We start from the raw sequence: 27,940 nt of genomic DNA, 5'->3' as shown, positions 1-27,940 counted from the left end.
GCTCTGAAGGGCACATGGAGGGTAAAAAGGCCATGCTCTGGTTTAAGCTAGCATCAGAGTCAACCGACCGACAATCTCAATGAGATACGCCAGGATCACCCCATCCCGGAGATCTTGTCGCAGGTCCTGCACCGGCTTCACCGCTGGCCTCTTCTTCAGCTGCGCGTTCACCCAGGCCACGTACGCCTGCAGCTGTTGCTGGAAAATGAAAGTGGGAGATAAGGAAAGGTTGCATGTTACTTATATCCTCTTCCCTGCACCCTCTAAGGCAGCATTAGAGACTGGGCGATCTAACCCGACTTCCCAGGTGGCCCAGTGATAAAAGAATTCGCCTGCCAATACAGGGGTTGCAAGAGACACAGGTTCAATCCCTGGGTGAGGAAGATCCCCTGGAGCAGGAAATGGCAACTCGCTCCAGAATTCTTGCCGTGACACTTCCAGGCACAGAGGAGCCTGGCGGGCTACAGTTCATGGGGTCGCAAAGACTTGCACACAACTGAGCAACTGAGCAGTCTATACCCAGAGGGAGGAGGAGAAGGTTTTAAGGAAAGAAAGATGGTTAGACATGGAGCATGCTCTAAAATTCTCTGGTTTTATGCTAGTCTCCGGGATGAGCTACGCTCTGACTCGGGTGGTGGTGTGGGCAACGTACACAGATGAGCGTTTCGGCGACAGTGACTCCTGCTTTCCCTGACTTTAGCTCTGTCGACCAGGAATAAAGCCGGGCCAGAAGCACAGCCAGCCCGTTTTCAAGTGTGATGAGAGCTGCCAGTGCCCCACTGCGCTTCCCAGGAACGATGTCTTGTGTCCCGTGTGCACAATGGCCTGTAACATCCCTAAGAACTGATCCTGGGGAGCTAGGAATCCACAGTTAAACCAGTCTCAGAACTGCCTCTCATAGCTGCTTTCTTCACAAAGAGATTTAACTGAAATCAACCCGGGATTTATCCTCCTGAGCCCATAATCCTGGGATTGCTACAGAGTTAGCTTTAATCCAGGCTTTATGTTGTCAAAGAGGATCTGGTTACCTGAAACCTGCACAAAGAAAGAAAAAGAAAGGCTAGGATGAGCAGAGTTCCTGAAGACTGGGGTCGGGGTCGGGGGAGCCTTCTTTTTTTTTTTTTCCAGACAACACTTATGGTCCAGTACCATCAGAAACCTGTCAAACTCAGGCAGGACACATAACTCATGGCAACACTTAGATAACCTTTCATATTCCATTTTAAACAGGGCTTGTATATTCAGGTGTTCATTCTGATTATTTGGGCACCAGATATCAAAATAGCACAAGAGCAAGGTCATAGTACAGGCAGCAGTTCTGGCTGATGTCTGTAGAAGCCCAAGACTCTGAACCTGAAAATTAAATTCAAGGGCTAACAGTATCAAATTATAATTTGGTTAAAGTACAGTTGATTTTTAAGCTCCAAGTACTTCCTTGGTGAAATGATATCGGAAATTACTCACTGGCTGCTTCCTGAACTTAAATTAAATCTTCACTATTTTCTCTACGTCAATTTGTGGGAATAAATAAAGTCCTTTGAAGGCAGTGCTAAGGCAATGTTCTATCAGCTACTGACAAACTGTAGGACGTGCAATGATCAGCAGGAGGTAGGGGAAAAAATCTCGTATTTATTGAGTACCTACCATGATGCCAACAAAGGTCTGTCTAGTCAAGGCTATGGTTTTTCCAGTAGTCACGTATGGATGTGAGAGTTGGACTGTGAAGAAAGCTGAGTGTCAAAGAATTGATGCTTTTGAACTGTGTTGTTGGAGAAGACTCTTCAGAGTCCCTTGGACTGCAAGGAGATCCAACCAGTCCATTCTAAAGGAGATCAGTCCTGGGTGTTCTTTGGGAGGAATGATGCTAAAGCTGAAACTCCAGTACTTTGGCCACCTCATGCCAAGAGTTGACTCACTGGAAAAGACTCTGATGCTGGGAGGGATTGGGGGCAGGAGGAGAAGGGGACGACAGATGATGAGATGGCTGGATGGCATCACCAACTCAAAGGACGTGAGTTTCAGTGAACTCCGGGAGTTGGTGATGGACAGGGAGGCCTGGCGTGCTGCAATTCATGGGGTCGCAAAGAGTTGGACACGACTGAGCGACTGAACTGAACTGAACTGAGTCATGAATTAAACACTACTTTTGATGTTTTCTATGTCTTTTAATGACTCACTAATGTATCTGGAGGGCTTCCCTGATGGCTCAGTGGTAAAGAATCTGCCTGCCAGTGCAGGAGGTCTGGGTTCAATCCCTGGGTCGGGAATATTCCCTGGAGTAGGAAATGGCATCCCACACCAGTATTCTTGCCTGGGAAATCCTGTGGACAGAGGAGGGCTGACAGGCTACACCCTGTGGGGTAACAAAAGAGCTGGACACAACTTAGCAACTAAGCAACACAACAACAATATACTTAGAACGCAGCCACACGGTTGATGTTTACTAAATGGTCATCATTATTTTCATTATCATCATCTAATTCAGTTCTCATAGAAGCACTGAAGGGCTGGTATTATCTCCGTTCTGTGGATGAGGTTCAGAGAAATCACATAACTTCTCCAAAGTCTCCGTCCCTATGCCATGGCAGACCTGGTTAGCAAACCCAGTACAGGTGGTCCAAGGGCCTCCTGCTATCCACTCACTCTGCAGGCTAGAGGCGGCTGCGCCTTCTGCTTTCTCACGGGCCAGATTCCTGTCCAGGTGAGCTCCTACCGTTCAGCCAAAACGGCAGGACAGGCAAAGGGTGCCTCCAGGGCAAACCACTCTGCTCCAGGCCACAAAGGTGTCAGGGTAACAGCTGGGTCTGATTACCTAGTTTACATCAAAATCCCTACCCCACTTCCCTCTATTGAGTATCACCCTCAACCCTCCCCCTACACATTCCTGCTTGAAATCCTTCACTGGCCTGTCATTACCCTCAGCATAAAACCCAGTCTCCTCAGCTGCTCTTCAGTCTGTCGGGCACTAGTCCTTACCTCTCCTCCAGCTTTGCTTATCCATTCACACTTGCCCCCCAACCCCCACGTTTAAGGCTGGTCCAAACCATGTGCAGTGCCCCAAACGCGCCATGTCTTCCGGCCACTCTACCTCCCTCCTGCCTCACATCTCTTCTTAAACCTCAGCTCAAGCGTCACCACCTCTTCCAGGCAGCCTTCCCTGACCCTCCCACACACCTCAGACACTGATCTCCGTGAGGTTGTCCTGTGCCAGGCAATCAGTTCAACTACAAGGTGGGTGCAGCCAGTGTTCTGTGAGGGGGTACAAAGAGCTTTATGCCTTCAAGAAGGTTGCAGGAAAGAAAAAAATGAGAAGAGAGGAGAAGGAGGAGCAGCTTGCAGGTTGGTGAGACAAGCACTAAGACAGGGGTGTGCGAGGTGCTAGAAGTATTAGCTCAATCTGAACCCCATGCTCAGGGGGCTTTCCTGAGGAAAGGAGGCAAAGAGGACAGTGAGCTCAAAGGGGATCAGTTCTCAACTGGATGCTCCATGCAGGATGTTACAGGAGTTCAGGATTGTTGGATTCAGAGTAACAGGCGCTCAACATATCTCTCTTTGAATCGGTGAATAATGTGTCAAATTTCATCAGGCCAAGACTTAACGATGATTCTAAAAGTTAATTATGCAGGGGAAGACAAGAACAAGTATTTTTCATCAGGCCCAAGATAATTTTACTTAAGTAATCATAGCCTTCTTTTGGACAATGAATAGAAGTAAGTTGTCTCTGATGCAAAACTGCTTTGAGGTTCCTCACAGAACTTTTCACGCACATTAATCACAGTTCTCGGCTTCCAGTAAAGAGGATTCTATTGCATGCTGCTGCTGCTAAATCGCTTCAGTCGTGTCCGACTCTGTGCGACCCCATAGACGGCAGCCCACCAGGCTCTCCCGTCCCTGGGATTCTCCAGGTAAGAACACTGGAGTGGGTTGCCATTTCCTTCTCCAGTGCACGAAAGGGAAAAGTCAAAGTGAAGTCACTCAGTCATATCCGACTCTCAGCGACCCCATGGACTGCAGCCCACCAGTCTCCTCCATCCATGGGATTTTCCAGGCAAGAGTACTGGAGTGGGGTGCCATTGCCTTCTCCAATTCTATTGCATAAGTGATAATAATTGTCACCACTTTTCTGAATACCTACTCTGTGTCTAGAGCTATGCTAGGTCCTTTAGACACAATTTCTCTAATGCTAAGCTGCCAGGGAAATTTTTACTGTATCTATTTTGCTAACTGCAAACCCAAGACTCCAAAATGGTGAAATAAAGTTCAAGGCCACCCAGACTGTAAACTATGAATATGAGATTCACTCTGACTCCCAAACCAGTGCTCTTTCCACTCTACCACACTGTCACCTAAATAAATGCATCCCTGAGGTTTAAACAACCTCACCAAAACTCTCGGAATGGAGGTTACCTTAGCCTAAACCACTTCTCCCTCCACAGCCAGTGCTGGGAGTCTCCTGTGTAATAACCTATAACTAGGGAGCCATCTGCTAATCAAAGAGCGCTCTGCAGACGAGCAGCATCATCACCAGGGGCCTCTCAGAAAAGCAGACGCTCGCGTACCACTGTGAATCAACACACTTCAAGTGCAGTGGAATAGAATATGCAGAATAGAATGGAAATGCAGAATCTCAGACTCTGCTCCAGTTCTAATGAATTAGAACCTGTATTTTGACAAGATCCCCTCATCTTGTATTTCCTCTGCTCCAGCTCTGTCATCAGCTATTTGCCAAAAGAAATCACTTTTGGCTCCTCTTCTTGGAGAGTAGTTTTCAGAAATCAAAATTTGGGCATGAGGTATACTCATCCCACTGGGGTAACATTCTGGGCCCTCTCAGGAGTAGAGTAGGAAATACAGGTATGTATCACACCTAGACACATACTTCCATCTACTTATCTTGACAGACAGATGGAGAAATAGACCATGAATTATCCTGATCCTGCCTCTAGCCCAGCACCACAGGGTTCATCTCTCTTTTTCCTTTTCCTTATTTGTAACTCCTTTTTCCCCACAGTGAGAAACCTGATTCTATCCACAATATATTTACAATATTTCCTCAGTCCTAGAAAACACATCAAACTTTGACGTGCTGTTCCATACCTTATATGGATTAGTATAGTCTTTTTAAAAAATATTTATCTATTGGGCTATGCCAGGTCATAGAAAAATAAATTTACCAGCCAGAAATTGATATTCAAGTATATATAGTCCTTTCTGTCTTTAGCCTTACAGTGTATACTCAAAATACTGATTCCAGAGTGACTTAGGTTAATTCTTTTCTATCCTCTGCCTTCAGTGTGGTTATGTTATTAATTTGTAATACAGTTAAGTACATTGATTACAATTGGTAGACCATTTTGGGTTGTCCTAACATTTTGGTTGATTTTAATTAATTTGGGGGCAGGAGAAAGATTAACATGATTCTAAAAGTCAGAGCTATAGAAAAACATACATTCAGAAGTGTCATACCTCCATCTTTCTCTCTACTCCACTCCCTTTTCTCTAGTCTTTCCACCCTATTCCTATCCACTCCCATAGATAACCGATCTGATTTGTTCTACATTATCTGGAAAAAAAGATATATGTATATTTTATTTATTTCCCTTTTCTTATGTGAAAAATAGCATAGTAATTTTTTTTTTTTTTTTTTTTTACTGGGCCCTGCTGGGTCTTGGTTGCAGCATGTGGGATCTTCAAATTTCGTTGCACGTGGGATCTAGTTCCCTGACCAGGGAACAAACCCAAGTCCCCTGCATTGGGAGCTTGCAGTCTTGGCCACTGGGTACCAGGGAAGTCCCCAAAATAGCATTAAACACTGATATCCCCTGGTGGCTCAGATGGTAAAGTATCTGCCTGCAATGCAGAGACCCAGGTTCAAGATTGGGTTGGGAAGATCCCCTGGAGGAGGGCATGGCAACCCACTCCAGTATTCTTGCCTGGAGAATTCCATCAACAGAGGAGCCTGGTAAGCTACAGTCCATTCGCAAAGAGTCAGACTCAACTAACACACACACATTCTTTTTACGCCTGCGTTTTTCACTTCGCTTCAATTAATATTTGCATAATATATTGTGGAAATCATTCCATATTGGTCTAGAAATCTTCCTTATCTTACAGCTACGTGGTACTCCATTATGTAGATATATCATGATTTAGTCAATCAGTCTTCTATATATGCGAATTCAGGGTTTTTTTTTCAATATTTTGCAGTTACAAACAGTGCAGCAATGAATAACTGTTATGCATATGTATTTTCATGTTGATCGAGGTCTATCTTCAGGGTGGATTCAAAGAAGATGGCTAGGTGAATATAGATACATTAAGTAGATAACTTCATTAAGTATTGCCAAATTCCCCACCAAAAGCATTGTATCTATTTGCATTCCCATCAGCAATGCATGAGAGTGCATTTTCCCACAATCTTGCCAATAGAATATGTTGTCACACTTTTAAATTTTGCTAATGATAGGTGACAAATTGTATCTTAGTGCTGTTTAAATTTCTTTAGTTATGAATTTGAGCCTCTTTTGGTAGGTTTAAGAATTCAATTTAAATTCATCCTTATTTTTACATATTTTGTATATGTACATGAATTATCTGTTCACATCTCTCCCATTTTTCTATCTTTTGTACCTTCATTTTAAGAGCTCTTTATGTATTAGAAATGTTACCCTTTTGTCTTTGATATATGTTACAGAGATTTCCCAGTTTGTCAGTGATCTCTCTTTGGGGATATTTATATTTATTTATTTGGCTGCCTCCCTGGTGGTGCAGTGGTAAAGAAAGGCAACCCACTCTAGTATTCTTGGCTGGAGAATCCCATGGACAGAGGAGCCTGGTGGGCTATAGTCCACAGGGTTGCAGAGTCGGACACGATTGAGTGACTGAGCGCACACACACATTTCTTCAGCTGTGCTGGGTCTCAGTTGCAGCACATGGGGTCTTTAGTTGAGGCACGCAGGAACTTCTAGTTGCAGTATGTGGGATCTAGATCCTGACCAGGGATTGAACCCAGGCCTCCTGCATTGGGAGTGTGCAGTCTTAGCCCTGGAGCACCAGGGAAGTCCCTATCAGTCATCTTTTGACTTAGTTTATGGTGGTTTTCTGGCTATGAAAAGGATTTTATTTTTATATAATCAAATTACTGATATTTCATTCCTCTGAATTTTGAGTGATGGCTAGAAAGGCTTTCCCTACGCTAACATGAGAGAAGAATTCACTTCTGCTTTTTCTCTAGTTCTCATATGGTTTCAAAATTGCTTACATTCAGATCCCTGTTCCATCTGGAATTTATTCTTCCGTATAATGTGAGATATAGATCCAACTTAACTTTTTCTTTTAAATGGCTACCCAGTTGTTCCAGCACCATTTACTAAAGTCAATCTTTACCCCAGGGATTTGAGATGCTGCCTTTCAGTTCAGTTCAGTCGCTCAGTCGTGTCCAACTCTTTGCAACCCCATGAACCACAACACACCAGGCCTCCCTGTCCATCACCAACTCCCGGGGTCCACCCAAACCCACGTCCATCGAGTCAGTGATGCCATCCAGCCCTCTCATCTTCTGTCGTCCCCTTCTCCTCCTGCTCTCAATGCTGCCTTTATCATACACTAAATTTCCATAGTTCCTGGGTCTCTTCCTGGACTTCACAGTCTGTATCACTTGTATATTTGCTCATTCATGTACCAGTACCAAAATGTTTTATTTGTAGAGGTTTTATAGTATAATTTAAGATCTGATACAACTGGTCCCCCCCTCTGAAATTTTTCTCTTTTTTAAATATTTTCTTGACTATTCTTACAAATTTATTTCTCCATACAAACTTCAGTATATATTTATCTAACTTTCAAAAAAAAGTCCATTAGAACTTTTTTGGGATTATATTAAATTTATAAATTGATATAGGGAGAATTGTCATTTTTATGTTGTTGAACCATCCTACTCAAGAATAAGGGATGTCTTTCATTTGTTCAAATGAGTCTTTCTGAAGAGTTTTAGAGTTTTCCTCCTGTAAGTTATATACATTTCCTGTTAAGTTCATTTCTAAGTATTGAATTCTTCTTAATTGTGATTAAATGGGGTTTTCTCTACCATCACTTTCTCTAATTGGTTACTCTGTGTATGTGAAAGCTGTTAATTTCAGTAGGTTCATTTTATACTCTGTTATCTTTTATTGAGTTTCATTGAGTTTTATCAATAATTCTCAATGATTTCCAGAATTATTACCACATCATCTACAAAAAGAAATATTCTTTATTAAGCTTTATGTCTCTAATCCATTTCTATATACTTCTGGTACCATGCTGACTAGTAGTGGAGATACTGAGCATTCTTCCCTTGTTTCTGGACTCAGAAAATACTTGAAGTGTTTCCCAGTTTAGAAAGTGAATGGTTTCTGGAATAAAGTATATAAATTTTTATCACGTTAAGAAAGAATCCATCAAGTATTATTTTCTTTTTTTTCTTTTACTTTTTTCTTTTATTTTTATCATGCTCTACAAAATATACTGCATGCTACACAATACACTGCATAACCTTCTAACAGGGGTAGACACGCATAACTGAGTTATTTCTCATCAATAAGGAAAATGCTTTCTTAATCAGTGTTCTCCAAACCATTCAACACATAGTGATGCTTAACTCCAGAGATGCACTTATCTCTTTCCATCAGATTTCACCAATGTGAATAACGGGCAACCCTTTTCCCCCTGCTCCCATGAGTGAATCCATGGATGCGTGCAGTGGCCATTTCTGGAATGAAGAAGTATGTGGCCGTGAGGACAATCCCAGGGAGAATCTCGAATTACACCATCACCGCTCTGTTCCCAAGCAAGTCTTATTTGCTTCAGTGGTTTTATAACAAACGGATGTTGAATTTTGATGAAAGTTTTGTCATAATTTACGGAGACAATTCTGATTATTTTTCCTGATAATATTCTATTATTATGGAATACATGGATTTCTTAATAATGAGCCTACCTTGCATTCCTGTGGTTAACCCTACTTGATCATAATGAATTACACTTTAATGTGATGTTGAACTTTGTTCACTAATAAAATATATATTAGAGCTATATTAGTACTACGTTTGTTGTGCTTTTTTGTGGTTGCTCAGTTGTTCAGTCATGTCTGACTCTTTGGGGCACCATGAACTGTAGCTCCTCTGTGCATGGGATTTTCCAGGCAAGTATACTGGAGTGGGTAGCTATTCCCTCCTCCAAGGACTCTTCCACAGCCAGGAATCAAATCCATGTCTCCTCTGTCTCCTGCACTGAAAGTAGATTCTTTACCCACTGAGCCACGGGGGTCTTCTTTTCATAGGTATTTTCTTCTTTCCATAGGTATTTTCTTCTTTTCATAGGTATTTCATAAGTAATATTTGTCTGTAGTTTCCTTTTTGGCACTACCAGGTAGATATATTTTTAAAAAGAAGGAGCAAGTTTCTCCTTAGTTTCATTCTCTGACATCATCTGTAGAGCACTGGGGCAATCTGATAAGTAGAGGTTTGGTAGAATTCCCCTGTGAAATAATCTAGGCTGGTACTTTTTTTTGAGGAATAGTTCCTTATTAAAGTTCTCTATTTCTTTCACAGAAATTGGTCTGTTTAAATATCCTCTACTAATTTTAGTAATCAGAATTTCCCTTACAAATTATTAATCTCATCAAGGTTTTAAAGTTTATTTGCACAGATATGCAAAGACTCTTACAGTTTTGTTTGTTTCAACGGTTATTTCTCCACTGTCATTTTTTTATTTTATATATTTGTGCTTCCTCCTTTTTCATCATGTTAGCTACCAGTTTGTCTATTTTTAGAATTTCTTCCCCAAAATCTTAAAAACAAAACGGTTTCAAGAATTATTGCTATTCTGACCTCAGTTCAGTTCAGTTCAGTCGCTCAGTCGTGTCCAACTCTTTGCGACCCCATGAATCGCAGCACGCCAGGCCTCTTTGTCCATCACCAACTCCCAGAGTTCACTCAGACTCACATCCATCGAGTCAGTGATGCCATCCAGCCATCTCATCCTCGGTCGTCCCCTTCTCCTCCTGCCCCCAATCCCTCCCAGCATCAGAGTCTTTTCCAATGAGTCAACTCTTCGCATGAGGTGGCCAAAGTACTGGAGTTTCAGCTTTAGCATCATTCCTTCCAAAGAAATCCCAGGGTTGATCTCCTTCAGAATGGACTGGTTGGATCTCCTTGCAGTCCAAGGGACTCTCAAGAGTCTTCTCCAACACCACAGTTCAAAAGCATCAATTCTGCAGCGCTCAGCTTTCTTCACAGTCCAACTCTCATATCCATACATGACTACTGGAAAAACCATAGCCTTGACTAGATGGACCTTTGTTGGCAAAGTAATGTCTCTGCTTTTGAATACGCTATGTAGGTTGGTCATAACTTTTCTTCCAAGGAGTAAGCATCTTTTAATTTCATGGCTGCAGTCACCATCTGCAGTGATTTTGGAGCCCAAAAAAATAAAGTCTGACACTGTTTCCACTGTTTCCCCATCTATTTCCCATGAAGTGATGGGACTGGATGCCATGATCTTCATTTTCTGAATGTTGAGCTTTAAGCCAACTTTTTCACTCTCCACTTTCACTTTCATCAAGAGGCTTTATAGTTCCTCTTCACTTTCTGCCATAAAAATCCCTCTAAAACTGTAATACTTAGAACCAAACACAATACTCTGGCTATAAAATCAGTCAACTTTCTCATCCAAGACATTTCACACTCTTTTTCCCTCTCTTCCCATTCTTCCTCTTCTTCTTCTTTTTTTGTTACCACCTCACACTGTTGACTCACACAGTATTATCAACCAACTCCCCTTCCCAAATTTTTGACATATTCTGCTGTGAGGCCAATCTCTTCCATTTTCATTCTTGTATAACTGGCCTTCTTGATGCATATTTAACAAATTTCAACTTATTAGATCCCATCTCACAAGATACTTCCAGACCCTATCATTTCATGTATTCATTTATTCAAATTCAACCAACATTGTCAGGCATTGTGCCAGGCCCACTGTTTACAGGCATATAAATAACTCTGATACAAAATGATCACTGCAACAATGGAGAAATGTTTTTTAAAATGCTATCCATGCACAAAAGGAGTAACAGGATGAAAGGATGAGGACATCACAGGAGGGTCAAGAGGGAAGAAGACATTCATCTATTCTTTAAGGATATTTGCCAGTTGGGGAATAGAAGGACAACCCAGGGAGGGGTGATTTTTTAAAAAAGAAAGGAAGAGCCTGAAGGTATATGGTATCTTGGAGGAATGGCCATTTAACAAATTTGTGTATGGGCTGAGCTGTGAGTGGCAGGAGGCATTGATAGAGAAATAGGTCAGCACAAGACCTAGCAGAACTTAGATTTAAGTCTTAAAGAGTTTTAACAGGAAAGCATGGAGCCTTGTAACAGGAAAGTGAAACTGTGAGACTTGTATCTTAGAAAGGTCACTCTGACGCACTAGAATATGAGAGCCTAAATTGAAGCAGTACAGTGAGAAAAGGATAAACTGCAGAAATAAGTCAGAGAGATGACTGCCAAGAGGCAGGCAATAACAACAAGAGAGACGGTCCAAAAAGTCACACCTGAATGGATGGTGATGCTTTAACTGAGAGGAGAGCGTGTGAAGAGCAAGTATTGGGGGGCAGGGGGGCGGCAAAGCAAACAGTTCGGTTTTGAACAAGAGCCTGAGCCATCTGCAAAACATCAGACTAGAGATGTTCTGCCGCCAGCTGGCAAAATCCAGGTCCAGGGCACAAGAGATGGGTGTGGGGTGGGAGTGAGATGTTTGAGAGTATGTGTGTGTGAGAGAACAGGGACAGCTCTGGGATAACAACACCATCTGCTGAGAGCTTACTGCGTGCCGGGTGCTGTGCTGGGCACTGAACCACGTCTTGTCATATATATATATATATATATATATAGTGTGTGTATATACAGTTGACGCTTGAACAACACAGGTTTGAACTGCATGGATCCACTTACACAGATTTTTTTCAGTGTAAATACTATAGTACTATATGATCTACGGTCCGCTGATGCACTTGCGAAGGAACCGTGGGTACAAAAGGCTGACTCTAGGCAACACAGTTTTCCACAATGCATGGGGGTGGCACCCCTAACCCCCATGTTGTTCAAGGGTCAAATATATAAATATTTACTCCCCCCTTCAACACTGATCAGAGATGTGGAACTACTATCACCGTATTACAGATGTGGAAACCAAGGTTCAGAGCAGCAATGAGCCCAGGGTCACAGGACAGGTAAGAACAAGGATCTCAACCCAACGCTGACTTCACATCCTGGGCTTTACAGCACTCCCCAAAATAAGTCAAACGACAAGAAGCTATTCAACAGGAAAGAGAGTAGGGAGTTGGGGGAGGGTACCGAAGGGAAAGAAGAAGATGAAAATTCACTGAGTGCTTGTCCCTATCAGCTGCTGAATGAAGCCCTCGATATGCATCACCTTTAATCCTCATACCCAGTCAATAACGTTGATATTATCAGTCCCATATAGGAAAACTTGCTCCAGATAACGGCGCTGCTAAGAGGTGAATATGGAATCTGAACCCACTCCATCTTACTCTAAAGAATGTATTATTTCTATTATAGCAAAGAAAGCATACAGGGACTTCCCCGGTGGTCCACTGACTCTGCACTCCCAACGCAGAGGGCCTGGGTTTCATCTCTGGTCAGAGAGGGAAGTACATCCTACATGCCACAACTATGAGTTCACAAGCCACAACTAAAGATTCCACATGCCGAAACAAAGATCAAAGATCTTGAGTGCCACAACTGAGGCCCAGTGCGGCTCAGTAAATAAAAAAATATTAAAAAGAAAAAAAAAGAAAAGAAAAGCACACAATGAGAGAAAAGGAAGGAATACTCAGTGCAGAGGCTGGGGTACATCAACATCAAAGGGACAAGTGAAGTGAGCAGCAAAAGAATTATTTTGGGGAGTTCCCTGGTGGCCTGGTGGTTAGAATTCCACATTTTCACTGCTGTGATGCAGGTTCTATCCCTGGTGGAGGAACTGAGATTCAGGAAAAAAAAAAAAATTATTTTCGAACACACAATCAGAGGGAGAGGAGAAGAATCAGGAGAAAGTGTCATGTGGGAATCCAAGACCAGAGAATGTCAGGACATTGACAAGAAGGTTAAATGCGGTAGAAAGTCAGACTGAGGACTGGAAAACCCACTTCATTTAACATTTAAGAAGCTTTGGTGACCTTTCTGAGAACTGACATCAGAGCATGGCGGGGTGAAAAGTCAGATGGCAGGGAGAAGATGTCAGGAAGCAGGAAAACAGAGAGTGGTGGGGGCAGGGGGGAGAGCGGTACTCACTGGAGAGGACGGTGGGAAGGAATGAGGGACTTCGGGATGAGAGGACACCTGCAGGCTGAGATGACGGACTGGTGAAGGAGAAGCAGATACAAACAGACCGCAGGAATGAGGCGGCGAGGCTTCAGAGGAGGGGAAGAGGCCTCTTCCTGCTCTGATGACAAGAGGCAGGAGTAGGGACCTCTGTGGGGAAGCAAGGAGGTGAAGAAGAGGGCTCTTGAAGGAGCTCAGATCCCACTGCCCATGATGAAGTGGGCAGGTCTGTCTGTTGAGAGTGAAAGGGACAGGGAGAGCGAAGGAGGCTTCAGGAAAGGGACCCCGTGCGAAGCTGGAAAGAGCTAAAGGTTTCCTGGCCACACCAAGGACTCAGCTGGTGCTAGAAATCATAATTCTGTAATTGAGTCAATCCACTAGGTTCTGTGATTTCCTCTGGAAGTGCTTAGCATGCCTAGACCCTGAGCAGAAGAAGCCAGAAATAGGCTAATGTAGGACCACAAATGGGGCTTCCCTGGTAGCTCAGCAGGTAAAAATCCGCCTGCAATACAGGAGACCTCAGTTCGATTCCTGGCTCAGGAAGATCCCCTGGAGAAGGGATAGGCTACTCACTCCAGTATTCTTGGGGTTCCCTGGTGGTTCAGATGGTAAAGAATCCGCCTGTAACGTGGGAGAGCTGGGTTCGATCCCTGGATTGGGAAGATCCTCTGGAGGAGGGCATGGCAACCCACTCCAGTATTTCTTGCCTGGAGAATCCCCATGGACAGAGGAGCCTACAGTCCATGGGGTCACAAAGAGCTGGACACAACTGAGCGACTAAGCACGGCACAGCACAGGACCAGAAATAGAGGAGCGGCAGCTCAACCAGGGCAAAGGCAGTGAGGATGGTGGTGGTGAAGTACGTGAACGGACTGATCATGCAATCTGCACCAGGGAGAAGAAACCAAAGGAAAGTTGCTACCCTGAGAACATGGAGAAGAGTAAGGAGAAGAGAAGTTGATGTGACTGAAAATAAGTTGAATGGGAACGTAGGAAGGTGGAAATTGGGACTTTGAGCGGACTGGAGTTTCAGAGTTTGAGATTTCAGGGTTAGGACAATTCTGTGGAATGAGTTTCCAGGACACGGCTTCAGTATGTGGCCTAAGTGAGGGGGCGCTGGGTGGGAGACAATCACGGCAGTGGGGATGGTCAAGGGACCAGGAGGCTGGACCATCTTCATCATGGACCCTGAAGTCAATCCAGGAGAGCGGTAGATGGTAAAATGTTGAGGCTATCTACTATTCTGCCCAAATTCACATGATTTTAAAAATTGATAAGCATGCCTTTGATGAAATTATTGATTAAAAAAAATTTCAGCTGAAGAAATGCCCTGGTCATGTCACTACTATGACTCCTTGTTGATCTATTAAGTGGCATCTAACATAGAAATCAGAGATTCACAACTGAGTGGAGCGGTGCTTGTCCACAGGTTAAGGAACACATTGACTTCAGGCCTCCACCCCTCCCTTTAAATCTAAGTTGGGAGCCAACCACTAAACTAAGCCTCAGTTTGTCTCTTCTTTAACTTGAAGATACCTGGGTCGCAAACAGTTGGACACAACTTAGCAACTGAGCACGTACACACGTGCACAAGCACCTGTACTTCTCACCCAGGGGCCAGGCAAGACTTCATTCTTGCTATAAACGTCTAGTGCTGGCTCTGAAAAAAAGCCGATTTGAAGGACAAAGTAGAAACTTGTGAGGACCAACGACGCTGCCCACTTTCCTTCCCCGACAACGATATTTGTCTTAAAAGAGGCCTGTGGTGCAAGTCCAGGCCCTGACTAGTCCTGCCACTTGCTTTACAACAGACTAGCGCTGTCCCCGTGGCAGAAGAAATACCAGGTGCTTTCTGTAAGAGGCTGTTGCCCTTTGGGAGGTAGACTAGTAGTTTTAGTTTTAGTTTTCTCCTCCTGTTTGTTTCATCACATTTTTCCAAATTATAACTTCTTTGAAAATCAGATATGCAAAGTAAGGAAAAGCAGGGCTTCTCTATTAGGGCGTGGGCAGTGGGGGAAGGAATCCATAGGCCAGTCCATTCACTTTCCTTTTCCTCTACCTTCACCCACCCCTACTCAGACCCCCAACTATCTGAAGTAACTCCTTAGGGATTCTTTCAGCAGGTGGGGGGTGGGAGAAAACACTGCATTTTGTTTCCGTCTGGCATTGTCATTTTATGTCTATTATTCAGTGAAGAAAAGATGCAACAGGTTCCAAAATATAAAAATATCTTGGTTATTAAGAAATACATCTTGATCTGTTTCCAACAACAGCTGGAGAAACACAATAGGACAACAGTCAGGTTCAAATCAGGCCCCTGGGTATTGTAGCTCACAGTTCTTGGGGGTATCCGCCCAGCTCACGATACCTTCTCTAGAAACATCCCCCTATCTGCAAACAAACGGGTGGGCCCTGGGACCAGCTGGTCTCATGTAACCCCATTCACTGGCCACAGATGATTGTCTGGCTTAGTTGATTGGTCGAATCCAGTCAATCCCTGGAATTTTTTTGATTTGGCATTTAGGAGTAGAATCAGTCTTCTCTCTGACAAAGTTGTAATATATAAAAGTTAGATGTTGCCATAAGCCATGGTGCCCACCTGAGAAAGGAAAGTCATCTGGAGTGAGAAGGAACAGAGCTACCCACAGAAAGAAGCAGAGATAAAGAGACAGAGAGCAGAGGGAGAGATTCTGACCAGCATTTGAGTTCTTGATTTTCACTGTTTCTGAGAACCTGCCCCATTCTTGCCCTTTCTATGGTTTAGTTTTCCAGCCTTCCCTTGGACTCCATGAGTCGGTAAATTCCACTTTCTGTCTCTACCAGTTCAAGATGGATTCTTGACACTTAACAACCAAACTAATAAAAAAAACCAACACAATCAAACAATGTCAGTGACAGCACAGATCTAATCTCAATCCAGAAGTAACACCTCTAACTTGTTCTGAGGAAGCTAGAAGGATGTCTGTATAATCCAGAAGTCTAGAAAGACTGGGAGTTTTTATGACAACCTGAGTCAGGCCTCAGGAGGAGGAAAAGTAGACAGCCAGCCACAAAGCGGTGTGAGCAGGATTTTACCTTGATGACACTGGACCGCTCTAAAAGTTTTGACAGCAGTGGTCATACCAAGGCTGGAGGTATCTCCATCAGTTTCCTCCTGGTCACTCCAAGTAACAATGTGTTAAAACTCTTCCAGGATAGACAGTACTGCCCACATTCTTCCTTTGCACAAGGAGGCTTGACCTTGAAAGCTTTCTTGTCACCAAATATAACTTTCCTTCTGTTTTTCTTTGGGAGCTGCACTTCCTTCCAAACAACTATGTACACTCAGCCTCTGCTCTCTATCTCCTCTGAGCCTCTAGGTCAAAGAGAACTCCTACAGTGGGGTTAGGCAGTTAGATTTGCAAAAGCACTGCCTGGGCTTCACCGGGAAGTCTGTGAGACCTAGTGTTCGCAAACATCCAAGGTTTTGGCTCCCTGGATCCCTGCTGGCAAGCAAGAAAGGCAAACAAGAAAAGCAGAGGACTCTTGTGATGCACTGGAGACGGAGCTCAGGAGGAGACCTGAATGGCTCAGGAAATCAGCTCTGCCATGAAACCAGATACCTGTTCAGAACTCTGAGACCCTCCAGCTGCAGCAGAATGAGATGGGGGTAGAAACGCTGCTGCAAAACTGAGAGGAAAGCAGTTTAGAAATCTTGAGTTATTACTGGCCTAAATTCTGCCAGTAAAATAATACAATATTATATCTCTTTTCTATTAACTCTTTCAGGCCTTTACTGAACCAGGAAAAACTGTTCATTGAGCCTGGTGGGTAATTAGGTAAAAATAAAGTTCGTAAGTAAAAATATCCCTAACCGTCTTCTTCCCTGTACAGGCAGAGCTCTTTGTATTCCTGTTCAGCCCAGTGATCAAAGAATAATGTATTAGAAAACGAAGAGCTGAAAACTTTCTGAAAGCTATCATCTGCTAACCTTATTTTAGGCCTCCCTGGTGGCTCAATGGTAAAGAATCTACCTGCAATGCAGGAGATTAGGGTTCGATCCCTGGGTGAGGAAGATCCCCTGGAGGAGGGCACAGCCACCCACTCCAGCATTCTTGCCTGGAGAATCCCACGGACAGAGGAGCCTGGCGGGCTACAGTCCATAGGGTCGAAAAAGTGGGACACAACCGAAGTGACTTAGCACGTACACACACAGTCTTATTTTAAAATTTCCAGGGGCCTTTCCTGGTGGTCCAGTGGCTAAGACTCCATACTCCCAACGCAGGGGGCCTAGGTTCAATCCCCGGTCAGAGAACTAGATCCCACATGCCGCAACTAAAAGGCTGTGCATGCCACAACTGAAATGTCCGACGTGCCACCACAGAACAAATAAATACTTTTTTTAACAAAAATTAAAAATAAAATTTCCATTTGTTACGGGTTCCACAAATACTTTGTTCCTTCACGAGTACACATTCCCAAGTAAGTGCTCAATAAATGCATGTGAACGGATGAATGATCACTGTGTGATCGCGGAGGGTTCCTTACCCTGGAAACTGGGCCTGGAGCCCACCATTAGGGCCTTTGGGATTGGTTCCCTACCCCCTTACCATATCTGACCACCAAAGGTTATGTCCATGACCACTCACATGGGGCCTGGTATGGAGATAAAAAACAAGGAAATATACTCAGGAAAGTGTGTGAGTTGGAACCTTTAGTAGATAACAAGAAAACACACTCAGGAGAGCGTGTGAGTTGGAACCTTTAGTTCTCACAGCCTAGGCAGCGAGGCCAGTCATGGAGGCTGAAACCCGTCCAGGGCTCCCCCGCCTCTCGGAACCGCCTGGGGAGTGGCACCTGGCAAACAGCGCCCTGTCGCTGGCTCCACACGCCTGGCCAGGCCATCACTCACCGGGAGGAACATAAAACTGCCTGATAGCTTGCCGCCAGGGAGCATCTGTTTAGCTGGCACTGACTCCTGTGGGAACAGAGCCAAGGAGCCTGGGCGAGGAGAGCAGCAATCAGTCAGGATAGAAGAAAGAAAGTTACGGGGCGTGGGGCTCGGTTACCCTGAAGACCTAACAGGCCTTTAATTTCTACAGCAAAGCACAGAGGAATTCATTGTGGAAATGACTGAGTGCCTCTGGCTGGCCCACGCGGCAAATCCCGCTCCACGGAAGAAGGCACCGGGTGCTCGGGAGAGATGGCCCCGCAGTTGCTCCCCTGCCAATTCCCTTCCTCACTGCTTCTGTGTCCCCGTGAGGGCACCACACCGCACAAAGGCTCTTCCTGTATGTCTCAGGGCCTGCCAGGCAGATGACTCTCCATGTGGGATGTAAATTTCTATTTTTCCAGTTGGAGGGAAACGCGTGGGAAACGTGTAGGGAAAGTCTTCCAAGTCGTCTGTTGAAAAGGTTAGGGCTCAGACAACTGACTTCCTGTCGACCAACATTGTAATAAATCATTCCCGCAACTTCTAGTCTCTCGGGCCGTGACGCTGCAGGCGGGCACAGGCTGGCTCTGCCTGACAAGCAAGATTTCTGTATCGTCACAATTTTCCCAAGGTTCCACTCTGGACACTTGCTCTATGTTCCCTGGCCTGTGAGCTCCGCTTAGGCACAGATTCTGTGTTATTTGCCATCCATTTCCAGAGCCTGGCACAGTGCCTGGCAAACCCAGTAATTCATTGGATGTCTGTGGAATGAGTGCCTGTGTGCATGTTTACCAAGCGAGCAGGAAAAGGAAAAAGTCTGGCCTCAGTGATCAGTTCGGTTGGTAAGCATTTGGTGCTTTTCATGATATCATTAAATAAAAGATATCTCTATGATCTCCCACAAGCATCACCTCTTTTATGATGCTTACCACATTAAACATCCCATGTGGTTCTTTTAGCACACCTATAAATCTCTCCCTATAAATTTCTTAGAAGCAGAGACCAGGTGTTTTTTCAATTATTTTATCCATCCCCTCAGTAATGACCCCAATAATGAACAAAGCAGCTAAATGAATGAATGCCTACTGCCAAAACATACTATAGTCTCAGGTCTGCCAAAACCTTTCAACACAAACACCAAAGTCTTTTTTTAAAAAAAAAAAAGAAAGAAAGAAAAGAAAGTTCAGCCCCTAGAAAAAACACTGCCAGAAATTCATGTTGGCACATGAATCAAAGGCAACATTCATATGACAACATCAATACCAAGAGGCAGAGAAAACAAATAAATAGCTTTGAGGCAGAGGCAGAATGGGGAAATTGTGACCCATAGAAAGCCGGGCCAGGAGACACAGGAGACAGAGGATGACAGCCGGTGTGAGCCGCAGAGAGGGGCAGGAGCCAAAGCTTGTGGATAATTCACAATACAGATCTGCCATGTCAATACGAGGCACTCTACTGACAGCTGTGACAGGGATCAATCCTGGGGAGAATTTGTTAGGTCTGTGGAGGCAAGGGCTTTCTTCACGGAAGGTGGTAGAAGAAAATTCTGTCGTGCATAGTCAGGCATGATGGCAATCAGACGGAGACCAGAGGCCAACCGTGTAGCAAAGGGAAGCCTTGATTCAGAGGGCAGGGTTTTGCTGCTGCAGGGTTCCCTTATAATTAACCAATTAGGGCCACAGCTTCATTTCCTGTGGCAGTTTTCTCTGCCATAGAGAATGAGGTCACAGCCTTAACCACATAGACGTATAAAGCATCTGGGTGATAAAGCACAGCTTCAGATATGCTTGGCTCATTCCCAGGAGATGACTAGATACTTGTGTGGTATTCTTAGCTCCAGGGGGAAGAGTTTCTCAGAGAAACTGAAATGTATTTTGACAACAGCTTTTAAGTCCCTCTTTACACCCTTATCATATGACTCTAACAGAAAGGATTGAACATGACTGGATCTATTAAGCAACTTGAGAGGCTGGAAAAGGTCAAACGGCCCATCAACTCTGAAATGACCAACTGTATCACTATTCAGTAGCACTACCGGTGATACCATATGTGAAAAGCATTATTTAATATAATGTATTATGTATATCAAATTATTTAAACTATAAGGGATCAATGAGATTAAATGTATTACTATTAGTATTATTTACATGATGTTAATTTCTCAGAGAAAACTAAAGTACCTATTGGCTCTCAGAGTTCAAATTTACTAACAGAAAGGAATGGACTGTACCTTAGCCTGTGGCGGGGGTGGAGGGAAGACTACAAGATGAGTAGAAAAATCCATGTCAGAGAGGGAAAAGAGGTGATCACTGTATTTTTCTCAAGATGAATTAATTATAAAGTGGTCTGTTGTTCTCATGAAGACTCTAGTACCACCACAAAAAGAAAACTCTCCCACTCTGCTTTGCCCTTATATTTTCTAAGAATTGAATGCCACGGGACATTTATGGAAACACCAAAGCATGAAAAAGAAAAAAAAAAAAAAAAAAAGACAGTCCAGCCTCTTGGTGTACCTGGCTCTTCTTCAGCTGAAAGGTTTGGAGGTGAAATGAGCAGATGGCAAAGACTAGGACTCACTCTGTGCTGGTTTCCTCCCCCAATAAGACAGTGGAACCTGATCCCTGGGGGGTGACTTACAAAAATGGAAGGTCAGAAGAGGGCCTAAAGAGCTTCTGTGATCAAGACCAAGGCAGGCTCAGAGGCAGAGTGAAAAAAAGAGGAGCCAGGAATCCTGGAAGCATTCAAAGAGCTGGCTTCCTGGCTTGTCTGTGTTTCAGCTCAGACTGTACCTCTTGGTTAACAAACCCCTTCCGTGTGTTCAGAGCGTCTGATGCAAAGATGAGGACCTCTGCTGTGCAGGCAGGACACAAGCTCTGCCCTTCTGTGAAGGCTGCAACAACCCCTAGCCAAAGGAAAACTCTGACTCGGTTGGTTGGTTAGGTAGGGATGGCATCTGTGCAGTCTTCAAAACTCTCTGCATCAGGAACAAGGCACAGGGGCCAGGACAGGGGGCAGGTTCTCAGACAGGTCAGGCTGCAGAGCTTCTTAATGAAAAACAGGAATTAAGGCAAGAGCCTGTAGTGCAGATGTAGAAAGAAAATGCTACACACAAATTCATGAGAATGGTTACCTCTGGGGAAAGCTAGGAAGGCAGCAGTGGACCAGGCTTTCAGTCTTGCTTGTAATGTTCATATTTAAGAAGAGAATGTATTCATACGTTAACAACAAAAAAAAACTAGTTAAAAAAAAAAACCTGAAACTTAAAGAGTGGCATAAAGGGGAGAGAGGGAGAGGCAGAAAGAAGAGGGAGGCAGAAAGAAAGACCGGACTAAGGGTCTAGCTCTGCTTGGGGTCTCCCTGGATGCTGAGCTAAGGCAACCCAAGGGTGGGGCGCAGAAGCAATAGGAGAGGTTCCCAGCAAATCCCAAGGGGCAACGGTCCTGAACCAGCAAAAGGAAACCTAACAGAATTCTGAGAGAAAACAAGTGAAGAGAGACAAGACTCCCCCTGCCAGCCCCAGCCCATACTGCCAGTCTGACTGAGACCCAGTTTCCAACTCTCCACAGAAAGGGGCAAACCCCACTCCCCCCCGGCCCCCACGAAGTCTCTCCTCTCAGTCCTCTCTGCCAGTCATGCCCGAGGGTGAGGAGAAATGCACCGTCCTAGGTTTAGAAAGAGAGGTGAACATGAAGAGGGCACTTCCAGTGGACCACCCACTCGCCCTGCCCTCTCAAACTTTCCACCAAGGCAACTGCCACCCCGCCCCTCCCTCAGCTCACCCACTGAACCAGAAGGAGCACCTTTTCCATATATTCACGGGCCTCCCTGGAGGTCTCCTTAAGGTGGACCCCGGGGAGCGCGGAGACCACTTCTTCTGGCAGGAGAGGACCTCTGAAATCTGCGGTCCTGTCCTCTGGGCTCTGGTAAGCATCCGTGGAAGGTCATGGCCCAGCATAGCGGGGACAGGTCGGCCCTTTTGATTTCACCAGGCTCGACAGGACCGTACCCACCACCTTGGCCTCCTTAGGGCTCTGTGGGGGGATTGTCCTGGGGTCCCAATGAAGATGGGGGCACAGGAGGACCCGTCCCCGAGATGAGGCGGGCGGCGCCAGGGCGAGGGGGCAGAGGGAGTGGGAGGAGCAGATGGTTACCTCGTTGAAGCCCTCCTGCAGGACGTCCAGTAAGCTCCCCCGGGTCAGGCAGGCTAGCATTGTTCCAGCCGGGCCCCCGGGCGGGGTCTCCTGGCCGGCGGCCGCTGCCTCTTCCTCCCGTACACACAAAGCCTCTGGGCTCAGCTCATTGGGATGTCTGCGGAGTCCCGCATGCCACTTACTGGAAACCTAGACCTGGGCCAAACTAGCGGCCTCCACTGGGCATGCTCGCGCGGGGCTCGGCAGGAGGGGCCCGGGCGCTGCCGCGGTTCCTATAGAAACTGCTGGGCGCGCACTCGGCGGAGAGAGGCTGGCGGGTGGGGGTGGGGGGACCAGCCTGGTGTGCGCTAGGGAGAGCCCCGCGGCGCGCACACATGCACGCTCACACACCGGGCCGGAATGTGTGCATACGCCGCAGACACACACACACACACACACAGAGCAGGCCTGCAGCTGGGCGTGCCGGTGTGTGTGTGCGCGCCCCGAGACTACACAGGCACGAGCGCACACAAACATAAATACGCACAGAAACACCGGCGGGCATGGAGGCATGTGCTTGCGCTCGCTAGTGGTCGCACAGACGCACACGGCAGGTCTGCAGCGGGGAGTCCTGGAATCTGTGCGCGCCCCAAGTATACAAGCACGTGCGCACGCATACACCCGCACTGACACACAAGCGGGCATGCCGGCGTGTGCATGCGCTACACACACACACACACACACACATGCCACCGTGTGAATGTGCTACACACACATACACACGCTCTGATAACTTGAGGCCTCAAATGCCCCACCAGGTAGAAAGGCGAGTGAAGTATAAAATTCCCCCTCCACCCACCGCAGACTAGCTGAAAACTGCAACCTTTTTCCACTTGGGGCCTGAACAGTGAGGTCAGAAGGGGACCTAAAGAAGGGGAAACAGAAGGAAGAGACAAAAAGATAGAGAGACTTTAGTTATTGATGATATTAGGATACATTTAATAAAATAATGGTAAATCAATCACAGGCTAACAACAGATGCATCAAGGGTAAGCCAAGGATGAATAAAGCTTTACCAATAAAACTTTCTTTCTTTCTTCCTTTCTTTTTAAAATAACTGATAAAATGTAAAACCTACATTTTAAATGGGTTTGAAATTAATTAAATGGGGTTTTAAGGAAAATCACTGCAAAATCTCCTGGTGCTTTGGAAAGAGTTAGATAAAAAGCTTCCTCAAGTGAAACAGAACTCTTCCCCTCTGTTTCTCATTACTCCAGTCAACGGTCTTATTTATTTTTAAAAATACTAGTCATCTGTACTCTCAGTGCACTGCTGTTGTCTCTATAGGAAAACTGGAAGCTTGAAAGAACACCCATATTATGTTACACCTCGTGATCCCAGATGAGGGGAAGGGTTTCCAGAGTGTTAGGGCTCACAGAAGGTCAGACCTTGCCCCCGGGGATACAGCGGGGCAGTGACAGAGGCTGTGTGAGGAGCTAGAACTCTATCCTGGTGATTTTGCAAAAGGCCAGATTCCCTCCCCAAACCCTCATTAGTACCTTAGCAAGAAAAGTCAGTAATGGGTATTGAACCTAATGGCCTCCTCCTCAGTTCACTAGAGAAGAAAATCCTTTTCGGAGCCGAACTAGCCTTATCTTGCCTGAAAGTCTAAAGCTGCTAAACACAAAGATGCTTCTGAGAAAAGACACACCTCCTTCTGACCACAGGAAACAGGAAGTAAAAGTCAACCTGAGGTGTTAAGTGACTGCTGCTGGTGAATGCTGTGGGTTCAATTCTGGCTAAGGCTGGGGAAAAAGCCATGACACCACATCAAACTGAACCTGAGCAGCCCACAAGTCAGCAGACCCATCCTTTGAGCTGGCGAATTTGGTTGCCAAGAACTCCCCTTGCCACCTCCACAGTTTATGGTGTAACACCCTCAGTTAAGTCACTAATGCAAATTAATGCAACAAGCCCCCTTTTTAAAAAGAAGTGTGAAATTTCCAAGAGCATAAAATTGTATGCAGCACATCCACATACATAGTGATGTGCAACCAAAACACCCAGCTGGTGGATCCTTGGCTGGAGGATGCTGATTGGCTGACAGCCCATCATGCTCTGGACACTGCAAAAATTACTGAGACACCAGGGGCAGGTCCTGTGACAGGCATCTATGCCAAGAGGTCACTGTTCCTCAGAGGACAAGCTATTTATCAAAGTAGGACCTGTGAGCTCAGTGTTCCTGGGAAAAGACTTCCTAAATCACTGAATTTTAAAGCTCAAAAAAAAGATCTCATCTGGCCCAACTCTCTCATCTCACAGATAAAGGAACCAAGGCTAGCAGAGGTGCTCACAGTCACCTAGCAAGTCAACGTGTGCTCACTGGCTTCCAACTCTTTGGGACCCCATGGACTTATTTAGCCTGCCAGGTTCCTCTGTCCATGGGATTTTCCCGATAAGAATACTGGAGTGGGTTGCCATACCCTCCTCCAGGGAATCTTCCTGACTCAAGGATCAAAACCACATCTCCTGCATTGCAGGTGGGTTCTTTACCTGCTGAGCCATTGGGTAGCAAGTCAATACAGGAGCTAAAATCTGAACCAAAGTCCTCTGAGGCCCAGTCCTGTGCGATTCACCGTCTGCTGGAAGAATTAGAGAGAACTGTGGTAAACAGACACACAATCTATTATAGAGCATGTGGTCCAAGACTGCACTATTCCTTGGAAGCCTGTAATAACACCAACCACATAGCCCACAGCAATAGTGTCCAACAGCTCTTTCTGTGATGGTGGCAATATTCCATGTCTGTGCTGTCCAATCCAGTGGCCGCTAACCACGTGTGGCTAATGAGAACTTGAAAAGGCGGCAAATTTAAGGGTGGAACCAAAATTTAAACGGCATTTAATATTAATTCATTTCTATTTAGGCAGTACAATTTCAAAACATTCTGTTCTACTGTCCCCACACAACTATTAGAATGTTCCCCAAATTATAATATGTTCACATATAGTCTGTCTCTCAGACTTAGAAAAAGCACAAAATTCTTGTTGCACCAGATAATCTCAATTTTTTTTTTTTTTCACTCAAGAGATATGTTCATCATACTTGTTATCATGGTCTGACTTAGAAAGTGACCCAGGTAAAAGAGTCAAGCTTTAGCTCTAAGCAGCACTAACATTTCCTCTTCCTTCTGTCCTCTCCATCTCACCCCACTGTGATATCAACACAAGAGCTAAGAGGATAGATGGGCTAATTCAATGACCTCAGAATAACTAGGACAATGAACTACATCCCGTGATGTCCGAACAAGGGAAAACTGCAAGCCAGTCCAGGTAGCTGGAACCATTCCCACCACTGCAGGCCTGTTATTCACTCTGCCTGGAGGAGAGGCAAAGAGTACAAGCAAGCTGCTTTCTGCATAGCTCTGCCGTGCTGCCTCGTTTTTGAAATTATACCAAGCTTCCTCAGTCCTGCCTTACTTTAACATTGAAGGCAATGGATAAACAACAAGCTCCCACTGTATAGTACAGGGAACTATAATCAGTAGCCTCTGATGAACCATAATGGAAAAGAATATGAAAAAGAATGTAGATATATGTATAACTGAATCACTTGCTGTACAGTAGAAATTGGCACATTATAAATCAACAATACTTGAATTAAATAAAAACTTTCAAAAACCAATAAAGGCAGATACTTTCCTCACTAACGAAAACTTACCTGAATATCTACCTACAACAGTATTAATAATAGCAAAATTGAGCTTTTACTATGTCCCAAGCCCTGTGCTAAAACACTTATATACATTAGTTCAGCTGATGGTCACAGTTACCACAATTAGTAAGTTGTTTTTATTGTCCCCACTTTACACATACAGAAAGAGAGATCTGAAGGATAATTTGCCCCCATTCCAACTACGAAGCAGTGAAGCCAAAGTCCAGATTCTTAATCATTATGCAAAACTTTTATATGATGTTACATCATAGAAGGAACTCACTATATGTTTTTAGTTGTATAAAAGAATGAGCCAGTGGAGGAAACCCTGGCAAACTCATTCATGACTTCTATTAATACAAACAATAACATGTTAGCCTAAGTAAGCTTTGAACCTTAAACAAAACTGTCATTTGGTAAAAATATTGACTGTGACTTCTCCCTGCGGAGAACTAAGAAGTGTGAAATTCACACCTATGTAAAATTTAACGCATCTATTATGGGCAATCATTAATGACTATAAAGAAGCAAAAAGATAAGTCTGAATAAACAAACAATTAAAATTGTCAGTGGAAATATTCAAAATGACTCAAATCATTTCTTAATCTTTTTCTGTTTTCTCACATTAGCAAGTTCCTTGGCAGTAACATATGTTTACAATTTCTATTGCATTTATCTTCAGAGACTTCACCATAAATACATATACACAAAAGGGCTCACGTCTACCAGCAAAGTCCCAAACGTGTCCTGGCTCCTAAACTGCATCTCTTTGTCCCCAGGCTTTTCTGCCAGTCTGCATCCCTTAATCTTCCTTAGACAACACATTCATCTTGCTGTTCAGCTCCTTTAACATCTTCAAACACTGACTTCTGCTAGCGTGTCAGATATAGATTCCTCACGCCCAGCTTAAGGCCTCCCCCTCCTCACTGCCTATGCTCAGTTTGTCAGCTCCTCACAGTCTCATAGATTCACAAGGCTCATTTTCACCTCTATACCTTCATGACTATCACTTTGCACAGAAGGTTCCACACTTCTGCTACTCAAATCTTCACAATGCGTAGTTCAAGTTCCACTTCTTCCTGGAACTCCTCTGACCGCTCTTGATTTTGTTCAAATCAAGACAGAGCCGATCATCATCTGCCTGGAACACTCACCTCCCAGATAACCCATGGTGCATCCCTGCTCTTGTTTCAGGTCTCTGTCTAAATGTGCTGATCCTTTTGGCCTTTTCTGACCACTCCACATAAAATGATACCACCTCCTCATGTCAGCATTCCCAGACCTCTTTGCCTGTTTTGTTTTCTTTCCTAACATCCATCACCAGCTTTGATACTCTATGCTGCTGCTGCTGCAGCTGCTGCTAAGTCGCTTCAGTCGTGTCCAACTCTGTGCGACCCCATAGACGGCAGCCCACCAGGCTCCTCCATCCCTGGGACTCTGTAGGCAAGAACACTGCAGTGGGTTGCCATTTCCTTCTCCAATGCATGAAAGTGAAAAGTGAAAGTGAAGTCGCTCAGTCCTGTCCGCCTCTTAGCGACCCCATGGACTGCAGTCTACCAGGCTCCTCCATCCATGGGATTTTCCAGGCAAGAGTACTGGAGTGGGGTGCCATTGATACTCTATAGTTACTTGTTTATTGTCAGCCTCCCTTCTGCCCAGAACGTAAGCTCCATGGGGGCAGGGAGTTTTGTGTGTTTCACTACTGATTTATGTCTAGAACCAAGAATATTTCATGGCGTATAGTATATGCTCAGTAAATACTGGCTTCTTCTCTTTAAAATCCAAAGTGACAGCATGCTCTTATACTCT

General features: G+C 44.8%; 1 protein-coding gene across 3 annotated transcripts in view; it reads right to left on the bottom strand.

The window, feature by feature from the left end:
- Nucleotides 1-27,940, bottom strand: part of DIXDC1 (DIX domain containing 1) — a 70,979-nt gene that overhangs the window by 39,463 nt on the left and 3,576 nt on the right. For 2 of the 3 annotated variants that reach the window (XM_040257946.1, XM_040257949.1), the window contains exons 1-2: nucleotides 22,439-22,620; nucleotides 69-198 (exon numbers count right to left, since the gene is read on the bottom strand). In XM_040257946.1, coding sequence (XP_040113880.1) covers nucleotides 69-198; nucleotides 22,439-22,498 — 190 coding nt within the window. In that variant the 5' untranslated portion in view covers nucleotides 22,499-22,620. Of the gene's footprint in view, nucleotides 1-68; nucleotides 199-22,438; nucleotides 22,621-27,940 lie in introns of those variants that run through there. The other variant, XM_040257947.1, reaches the window with a different exon arrangement.

The sequence above is a fragment of the Oryx dammah genome, unplaced genomic scaffold (genome assembly GCF_014754425.2).
Source record: "Oryx dammah isolate SB20612 unplaced genomic scaffold, SCBI_Odam_1.1 HiC_scaffold_17, whole genome shotgun sequence".
NCBI classification, from domain to species: domain Eukaryota; kingdom Metazoa; phylum Chordata; class Mammalia; order Artiodactyla; family Bovidae; genus Oryx; species Oryx dammah.
The sequence above is the reverse complement of the archived record's forward strand: the minus strand, read 5'-3'. Positions and strand labels throughout refer to the sequence as shown.